This window comes from Lepisma saccharinum, chromosome 23 (genome assembly GCF_977018435.1).
Source record: "Lepisma saccharinum chromosome 23, izLepSacc3.1, whole genome shotgun sequence".
Classification (NCBI taxonomy): domain Eukaryota; kingdom Metazoa; phylum Arthropoda; class Insecta; order Zygentoma; family Lepismatidae; genus Lepisma; species Lepisma saccharinum.
The window spans coordinates 1,165,014-1,175,262 of NC_139251.1; the positions used below are offsets into that span (position 1 = coordinate 1,165,014).

A 10,249-nucleotide genomic window follows, 5' to 3' on the forward strand; every position below is an offset into this window, starting at 1 on the left:
TCCGATTGGTGAATAGCCCCATGGAACGGTGTGAATACCGCAGTTCAAAACTTTTCTCTTGTCGTCCTCTGCATCCAACACCACTTTGTTCAGTTTCACGGTCTTCACATCATGGTCTATGCTATGGAACCTCCTCTCTTCCAACAGGATGGGGAGTTTCTTCTTCAGGCATTCGATGTAATCCTCGACGTTTAACTTCCCCTGAACAGTACTTTTCCCAACTCCCTTGGACTTCTTGATGGTGGCAACGGTCGTTCTGATACAATACGATTTAGCCCTGAGTCCCACGAACTCTCTGATGATCTCACCGTTCATTTCGTCCTTCATCAATCCTGGAACTTTCTTCTTTCTTGGCAAAATGTTGTAGGGGTTCGGCTGTAGATATCCCGAAGTGTCGAAATGTTCCTTCAATTCGGTTACCATGCCCCTGTACGGGTCTTCCTTCATCACATAAACGAAACTGTCCGTATCCATGTAAGCGATCTGGATTTGATTTTTTTATCGTGACTTCATGATGTAGTGGAACTCGTACATTTGCAGTTTCGACAGTTCGAGAATTGCGGCCCCCACGTACGTCGGTTTGTTGAACGTAATGCAGGATTTGTCAAGATGACAGGTTCTCGTTGAAAATTTTGCTGCTCTTGAAGCGTGGGTTGGCAACCCACTTCCTGCATTTTTTTCGTCCGAAACTACCTTGACGTCCTTGTATTTCCTTACATTCTCCATTGTTTTTCCGTAGATGGCGTTTTTCATCAGTTTATACATATCCTTATCTAGTCAGATGTCGCCACCTGCCGCTTCTGGGTGTTCATGTTGATGTAGGGTTCCAGCCATTTGCCCTGCGTGAATTTCAAAACTCTGTGCACTTTAGTTAAAACAAGAGCCTGCTGTAGATAAAATTTCAGCAGTTTGCAGTGCACTACGTAATGATCCTTCCTCTCCAACATCAGAAGCAGTTTTGGTTGATTGGAGCGAGGAGGACATTTTAGCTCAGGCGCCAGAGGAAAATCCGAATGGAGCTCGTGCAATTCTGAAGGATACTCCAAGTCTACCTCCGCGAAGTATCCTGTCGATCCTTGAAAATTATCCTCTTGAAGCAGATGTTTCAGTCCTTCTTCGGTGATGTCCGACCACTCGAAATTAGACTCTGGCAGCTTCTGCGTCATTGCATAACCATACAGGTTGTTGGCGGCCAAGTATATTATGTAGCTGGACTCCTGATTGGGATCGTACTCGTCTCCCATGTACTTGTTGTTTGCTTTCGCATGTCTTAAACAACATTGCACGATGCCGCCCCTGATACATTTCTCGATGAAAAGCTGCATGTCGCATTGATCTTCCGCGAAAAGTTGCAATCGGATGCTACTGGAATACAACATGGCATTCCAGGTGAATCCCGGAAGACTCACGAAGTGCGCAGGGTTGACTTTGTAATCACGAATAGCGGTTTGACGAAATGCTTGGAGCACGTCGAATAGGAGAAGTTCGTCCAGCTTCAAGTATCGATCGTGGAAATCAAACAGCGAGCAGCATCGAAACTCGTTCCACATACGTTTGGCGTGCGCATAGTCTTCGTCGGAACACACGGAGTCCTTCAAGGTTGAATTGAAAGTGTCTTTCGACGGAAAACCCGTCTCGTCGAACTTTTCGGGCCCGTCGACGTACTCATATGGGTACACTCCTTTCCTTCGAATAGCGTCCAAGGACACATCTGGGAAATGATCTCTGGTAACTTGCGGCATGACCAACATGGCGACGCATTTTTCGAGGCTAGCCTGGAGAAAGCGGTAAGAATCGATGAATCTAAGTTCAATTCTTCTGTATTTTGGCTTCTTGCCAGCAGCGCACAACGTGCACTCATCGTCGCAGGGGATCATTTTGCTCATCTTACCATGATAGCCCGGTGGAATATTCACCCACTTGCTGATAGTAATGTATTTCTCGTCGGTCTCGGCAATCACACGGATGGATTTTTGTCATAGCCCAGCTCTTTGACGAAATGGTGAAGATCATAATTGCTGAGGCCGTGGAAAAATACCGGCACAAACTTGGCAGTTTGAAGCTTCAAATTGCATCTATAGCATAACGGACTGATGTACTGGCGTGTGTCACTTTTTTCACACAATCATCAAATTTGGACCCGCAATTTGGACAATGTGTTGCACAAACAAACCTCAATTCTTCGTCTTCGGTAAGATCATTCATGGGTTTAGTCCTGAACAAAACATCACCCCATTCCTCCACTTCCTTGACTAGGAATTCCAGGAAGCGTTTTCCATCCTCGGGTCCTCGGTAAAGAATCGGTTCCTTGCTCTCTTCGTCCGCTCCTGCCATCCAGTGCACGTAGTATGCGAAACAGCAAGGTATGTGCTCGTGGTAGGCAGTAGTTGATGATTTCGCCGGATCGGGGTCGCAGATCGCCATGGGCTTCAAGAATGCCTCGAAGTCCGCAACGATGACAACGGGGACCTCCAGCTGGGACTTGTACTTTCTGAAGAAATGAGAACCACCAGGGAACACGCACCTGGATGGTTGATGCTGCAGGCATTCTCTGAGGTGATCCTGCAGTCTCTCCTTGACGGTTCTTGAACCTAGGTTGCTGAAAAATACCATACATCGATAACAGATTTCGATTTGATGTTCATGTTTTGTTATCTCGCTTCTGACCAGCTTTGAAAGATCACGGATGAGGCAATAATGGTGCTGTTTCATATTTTTTATCAACAGCATGTGCACTACATTCACCTCATCACCTACAATTTTGCTGATCCGAAGCGGAAAAATATCTACTTTTTTCTTGCTGATTGTATATCCGTACACATTTACACCAATTGGAATCTTGTTCTTTTGTTGATAGGCTTTTTCAAATTTTTGGATTTTTGTCAGCTGCACAGGAAATGTAACGTCTTCGAAATATTCATCCAATTCATTCTCGTACTGGCCGTAACTTCCAACGCGCGCAGAGTTTTTTGTTTTATGATGCAAATGGGCCAGGAGGCACCATTTGAAACACTGGTTGTCGTTGTTTTCAATGTTAAGAACGGCTTTCTTGTTTTCGATCACCTGCGGGAGCTTCACGTAAGTCGATCCTGAAAGAGGCTTGTATTTGCTTATGTTGATGTTGATGATATGCGTAGTGTTGCAAACACTCCAACCCGATCCTTTGCCTTGAAACTCTTCCTGCTTCCGGACGATCTTATTCACTAGCTTTTCGTAATGTTCGCTTATCACCTCCCTCTCACTTTCCAGCAGAAGTTGTTGCTTTGTTCTACTGGAGAACATGTGAGTTTGTTCCGACGAATGCTTCTGGAACAACGAATCCAAAACCATGTCGAATTTAAAGGGGCCCTTGTCGAGAGTGGAAACCAAAATCTTAACCACTTCTGCTTTCTTCTCCTTCAGGAAAATTTCGGCACTGCAGGGCAAACCCCTATTCTCGCTGCTGATGCTGTAATTTGCCAACATATTCCTGAAGGCCGTTCTCTTCGGCTTAATACATTCTGGGTCGCGTGCTTCAGCCGATTCTGTGATCTTCGTTCTCTTTCCATGGCTCAACTGGTTTGAAGACTGCTTTCGCTTTACCCCACTCTTCTGATTGACGATCAAATTTTTTGTTGTTATCACATTCCTGGGTGTTGGGGAAGGTTTGATGATGCTGGTGGGTTCTATCGACGAACCAGGCCGTTGAATACATTTTGTTTATGCCGACTTAGATGGGACTTGGTTTGTGGGATATTACAGAAGGGGCAGGGAACTTGGGGTTGTTTGGTCTTCGGAACTGACGACGCAGTGGATGTGTCTTGTGACTGCGACATTTTTCTGCAACAGAGAAAGCCAACTTTCAGGGATATGCAATAGGCTATTATATACACATTGGGGTCATTGTTTTGATTCGAATCTGTAAGTAAACAGTAAGACGAATCAAGATGCCGAACAATATCTTCGGCCACTCCAGAGGCGGCACGGATACCGAGCCACCCGACAACACTGAAATTCTGAAACTCGACCAACGAGTGAAGAAACTTCGCAGCGACATGCTGACTCTCCAGAACACTCTGTCCTCGAGCCTACAAAATGAGATCACAAGTCTGCAGAAAACATTACTGGATCCGATCCTGAAGATCGAAGCCGAATTCAAATCACTGTTCGCCAAGTATGCTGCGAGAGGAATTATCTAACCTACAAAAATCCAGAGACATTATTCAACTAAAAACTAAGTTTGAGGAACAGGAAACAAACATCCAAGCTAGCTTGAGCGAACTTCAAAATGTTATTTCTAACATTAAGATCCAACTTGAAACCAACCCTGCACCCGAAGACATACTTCTTATCAATCGAGCAGTGGTAAATCTACGAAACGAACTCGTTAGTTTTCGGGATGAGATCCCGTCTCTGATATCCTTCGCAGAACTTGAAAACTCGGTGAAAAACATCAGGGAGAAATTTCAAACCGTCGAAGAAGCCATTGCCAACTTTCCTTCGTCCGAGGAACTGAAAATTATAGGAAAGTCTGTGGCCAACATCAAACTGCAACTCGAGACGTACGAGGATTTCGTTAAAATCCAAGGCACCGTAAGCCACATCGAGGACACTTTGTCGACCATGAGAACTGATCTATCGACCGTGCAGGAAGCTTTGGAATCGAAATTGCCAGGCATAACGGAAACCCTGACCACCGTTCAACAGCAAATTGCCAAGCTGGAAAGCCATAACACTGAAACCTAACTTTCACACTTCCATCACCTGATCGACGACATACAGAGTAAGTTGGAAACACTGCAGCAATCAACCCCTACACAGGACGAGATGACGCGACTCCGGGATGCGCTGGGTACGGTAGCCGACGCCAGTGAGCTGGACACCGTGAGAAAAGCTTTGACCACGCTGCAGAATACAGTCGTCAACTTACGAACATGGCAGGAACTGAAAGCCGTGAAGAGGGCAGTGAATAGTTTGCTCAAATCCGAGGACGTGAAAAACATTCAGATTGAAATTGTGCAAATTCGAGACACCATCGCCACGATGCCCACCAACCAGAACGTCAACGAGCTGCACACTCTGTTCGCAGAAATCAGAAATCAGGTTCACGACCTCGCGACATAAAACTCCAAACTGAGGCTCGTCGAAACCTTGCAGCAGATCATCGCAAACGTGAAACTTCGAATCGACGATGTGGAGACCGGTCAAGAGTCTGCTTTGGCTGATTTTGCCGACAAGCTTCGCGAACTGAACGAACACTTCAAGCAACTTCGCGTGGAAATCAAGATCAAACCTCCTTACGACAGCATCGTCAACCTCTTCAGCGAACACCTGGAGCCCATACAGAACAAACTGGACGACGTGCAGGAGGAACTGCGAGCCAACGTCGGCAGCCTGGACGTTAGCCTCGACAACTTAAAATCGACAGTCGTCCTAGAGATATTCAGCATCTCAAATCGAGAATTTCCGTCCCCTTTCAATCCACGAAGCAAACTCTACATGCTCACTCCTGTCAAAGCATACCATCAATTTTACCTCAGGGGAAAACTTCAGTTTGTCAAGATAAGTTAGTGGTCGCTACTGCGAGCCCTTCACTATCCGACTCTGACTGTGACGAATATAGGTGACGAACCTAAAGTCCGCAATGTAGAGCTGGTTGATTTCACACATCCCGAAAGTGGAGAGACTTCATATGCCGAGGATTCTTCGCAAATCATAGACATTCAAGTCGGTGATAAACTGTATATAGAGAACCCCACGCTCTCACCAGCACAAAATCCCATCGTCATTGTGTTCCTTTTCTCACATGACGTTCAGTAGAAGCAAGTAAAATTTTGTTATGTAAACTTATTAAAGCTCAAACGAGATTTTCCTGATTAGCACAAAAATACACTGCTATTGTACGATCACGAGACAATTCGAGTTAATAATATGCAATATAAAAGTAAATTCCAAGTTAACTCGGGTTAATAAAGCAAGTAAAAACATAATTGCTGTACTTACCTATGTTGAAGTAAAGCTGTTCTTTTTCTTCTTGCAAAAGTGTTCATGCAATTGAACACACCGTGCACCACAAGCTCATATAACACTGAGACACTAGAGTTAATACAGCATAAATGTCACTAGCAATTCACGGCAGGAATGCTGTTAATATACTCACTCCGGTCACCTTCTCGCTAAGCACTGCGAAAAGTCAAGGCGATCGTGGTAGGAAACGATATCGATCCGTCTAGGCTACATACATCGTTCCGTCTTGCTCACGCAATTAGAGGGAAAGAATCGCATAAGTAGTATTAGCGACGACTCCTATACAGATATTTTTACTGGTAAAGATTTTCTTTCGAAGCCAACGCCCTTTTTTTCCCTTGCGTAATTAACCAGAACAGAAAAGATGCTCATCGGTAGAGAAAATGCTAGAATTTGTATTGTTTCTTTGTTTTCGAAAGCATACTCCCCCCTGAAGAGCGCTCGTTTTGATTTGTTAGCTAAATTTAGCTTGCGGCTCAAACAACAGTAACACCAAGCAAAAAAGTGTTTGTTTTTTTCCTCGGTTAAAGAGCCAAAAGTGCCACTTATCATCGCTAGAAACAAATATTGAAATTTTATTTTCACTTTTGTGTTGTACAGCATAAAAATATGAAATGTACGGGCTTACAAAAGACTTCGAGGCTCACGCGCACAAAATTGATCCGCCATGAAATGTTCGGAGGAGCTGTCTGAGGCCGACCAATCAGAGCCATTCACCATTGAGAGAGGTTAGGTTAGTTCGTGCATGATAGAATAAATGTTGCCAAGTCACTAGGTTAGTTTAACTCGTAAAATATTGTGGTGAAATGTTGATGGCAGCTTTGGCAACGCTGACAGTGAGGCACCGTGAACGAACTTAAAATATACAGCGTAAACAACATGTTGCCAACTCACTAGGTTAGTTTAACTCGTAAAATTTTGTGGTGAAATTTTTATGGCAGACAGTAAGGCACAGTGAATATACAGCGTAAACGGCTACGCAAAGTTGGCAACGCTGACAGTTACCTGCGTTAGGTTTGGAAAAAAACGTGAAAGGGGGTTATTATTTTGGGCTGTTTGGAAAATAACCGTGAAGGTACTGCCATATAGGTGCTTTCCCGTGAAGGTACTGGGTTCACCGTGAAGGTACTGAGTTAACCGTGAAGGTACTGCTCTATGGGTGCTTTCCCGTGAAGGTACTGGGTTAACCGTGAAGGTACTGGGTTAACCGTGAAGGTACTGCTCTATAGGCGCTTTCCCGTGAAGCTTAAAATATACAGCGTGAAAGGCTACGATTCGCTACTGCTCTATAGGCGCTTTCCCGTGAAGGTACTGGGTTAACCGTGAACGTACTGCTCTATAGGTGCTTTCCAGTGAAGTTATTGAGTTAACCGTGAAGGTACTGCTCTATAGGTGCTTTCCCGTGAAGGTACTGGATTAACCGTGAAGGTTCTGCTCTATAGGCGCTTTCCCGAGAAGCTTAAAATATACAGCGTAAAAGGCTACGATTCGCTACTGCTCTATAGGCGCTTTCCCGTGAAGGCACTGGGTTAACCGTGAAGGTACTGCTCTATAGGTGCTTTCCAGTGAAGTTATTGAGTTAACCGTGAAGGTACTGCTCTATAGGTGCTTTCCCGTGAAGGTACTGTTTTAACCGTGAAGGTACTGTTACGTAGGTGCTTTCCCGTGAAGCTTAAAATATACAGCGTAAAAGGCTACGGTTCGCTACTACCCTATAGGTGGTTTCCCTACCCTATAGGTGCTTTGCGTTTGAAAAAATTTCAGCGTTTTTTAGTACTACCCTATAAATGCTTTCACCGTGAAGGCAGGGGGGGTCACCCGGGTGAGTCAGCTCCGCCATGTTCCATCTACTCACACGTTTACCGTATTTGAAGTGCAAGAGAATATTCAACTTCTGGAACTTTACTTCAGGTACACACGCTGTCACTGACCCAAAGATGTTCATTTATTTCATTTATTATTTATTGTTTAATTTTGTGTTTAACATGCATTATGATATTTATGTTGTTATCAATTCCTATTTTGTTATGTTCCAAAACGTTGTTGAATTAATAAGATGTATAATTAATTATTGATAATGTGAAAGTACGATGTATAAATTTCTATACTTATTTTGAGCATAGCAACGAAAAACAAAAGACAGTAGATCAATAAGTGATAAAATATATGGACATTTTAAAATAGTGACGTCCAAGTTTTCTTTGAATTTAAGAAACTGTAAGTAGATTTGGATAAAGATAAATACTAGGATGTTTCGTTGAAGTACAAGTAAAAGGCTTGCTTCAATAATTTGGCGCCTACAGCCAGGATTCAAGAAGAAAAGGACAATCTTCTGATGTGTGGTTTGAGGTTTGCGCAATGGTTATTACAGACTTTTAAAATTTTATTTTGTCTTCGAGTTGCAATTTGTTGAACATGTTTCGAAGGCAAAATTGGCGACCCTAAATATTTTATTTATGTTTATTATTATTCTGTGCAGTCATGGCAGATAAAACTAAAGAAACTAAGTCTAGACATTCACGTAGGCTAAAGTCTAATGTTGCATATGAATTAACCTACTTAAATAGTAGTAATTCTCACGATGGGGACATTTGTGATGTACAGTCAGGTAAGATTGAAGGAGTGGCGTGTTGTGATAAACTTGATAATGACCTGAGGTATGTGCAATGTTTTGATTGTCATTCGTGGTATCATGTTTCATGTTTGAAGCTTTCCGTCACACATTGGACAATTTAAGGAAAAATATTGTTGTAAGAAATGTGATTCCAGTTACGATCCTTACCAATTGCCAGTGTATTTGGAAAGTACAAATCCTAATTTTAATAACATACTAAACAGCATTAGAAGCATACAATTAGCTGTTGTAAATTCTAATCAGGAACTTAAGACCCAGTTTGAACAGTCCAATCAGGAACTGAAGACTCAGTTTGAACAGTCTAATCAAGAACTTAAACAGTCTAATCACGATCTCAAACAGTCTAATCAGGAACTTAGGACTCAGTTTGAACAGTCTAATCAGAAACTTAAGACTCAGTTTGAACAGTCTAATCAGGAACTTAAGACTCAGTTTGAACAGTCTAATCAAGAATTTAAACAGTCTAATCAGGAACTTAGATCAGAATTAATTCTGTCTAATGAAAATATTCAGGTTAAACTTGTGCACATACACAGTTATCTTCACAGCTTGATGTCAAATTTGAAGCTGTTAATCATGATATTAGTCATGTTAACAATCGGCTCAATATTTAAGTGTCTGAATTTAAGGACAAAATAGATGCGGTTAGTACAGCGTGTTTACAATCAACTACAAGTCTTGAATCTGTGTTTGATAATAAATGTCGTAATGTTGATGTCAAACTATCTGAATTTGAAAATGTACAATTATCATTGAAAGAACACGTTCTTGATTATGACCAACGTTTAGATAATCTCAATTCAAATTGTAATGAATGCTCTGCTAATATAGTTGATCTTATATCTAGAGTAACTCTTTTAGAAAGTGAAAGCGATGTTAATGCTGGTGTACATAAGCATATTTCTCATTGTACAGAAAGGTTCCAACAGTTTAATTCCCATATTGAAGGTATAGAACAAAATATCAAAAAGCTTCAAGCTGATGGCAAGGATTTAACAGCCAAGGTTAACGATAATGATGAAGGTAGCGTAGCCCTTACACATAATTCCTCTGCTCATAATTCTGTTGTTACAAATAGTAATATTAGAACAAAATCAATTACAGTGGATAATACAGAATCTAATGCATGTAGGAATAAAGAAACTCAGTGTGATGTTGTAGTCAGTACTTCGTCTAGTGATGTATCAGATGATTCTTCTAGGACACTTTCCTTTAAGAAGAATGTTACTAACACTCGTGCTCGTAAACATGTCCGTTGGAAGGACAAGTATAATAAATCTTTAAGATCTAGCTCTGAAGAAACTTCCGTAAAGACATTCCGAAGTGACGACTCAGAAGGTCCGTTCCAAAAACGAAAGTTAGGTGCTGAGAAATATAACTACACTAACGCTTGCTATCAACTGTTTGGTACAAATTCACATCCTACTTCTAGTTTTGTGCTTACTAAGAATAATGACAATGTTAGTAATGTACATAATAATCTACATTGTCATCTGGATCAAAGCGTTAATTCTCCTTGTATGTGGTGTGATTTTAACCCACAAATATCAGAACCTAACCCACAAAATGATTGTGTTAGTAATATCTATCGTGATGCAAGTGTACCAT

The 10,249-nt window shown here is 42.0% G+C and overlaps 1 protein-coding gene across 1 annotated transcript; it reads right to left on the minus strand.

Moving 5' to 3' along the window:
• Positions 1-773: 773 nt before the first annotated feature.
• On the minus strand, positions 774-1,886 carry LOC145977824 (uncharacterized). Its single transcript, XM_083110139.1, has one exon. The coding sequence runs from the start codon at positions 1,884-1,886 to the stop codon at positions 774-776; it is 1,113 nt and encodes a 370-aa protein (XP_082966265.1).
• Between the last annotated feature and the right edge of the window lie 8,363 nt (positions 1,887-10,249).

What these genes read in the sequence shown, in the direction of transcription:
- LOC145977824 (XM_083110139.1), bottom strand. Translation starts at nt 1,886, where the DNA reads ATGAGCAAAATGATCCCCTGCGACGATGAGTGCACGTTGTGCGCTGCT.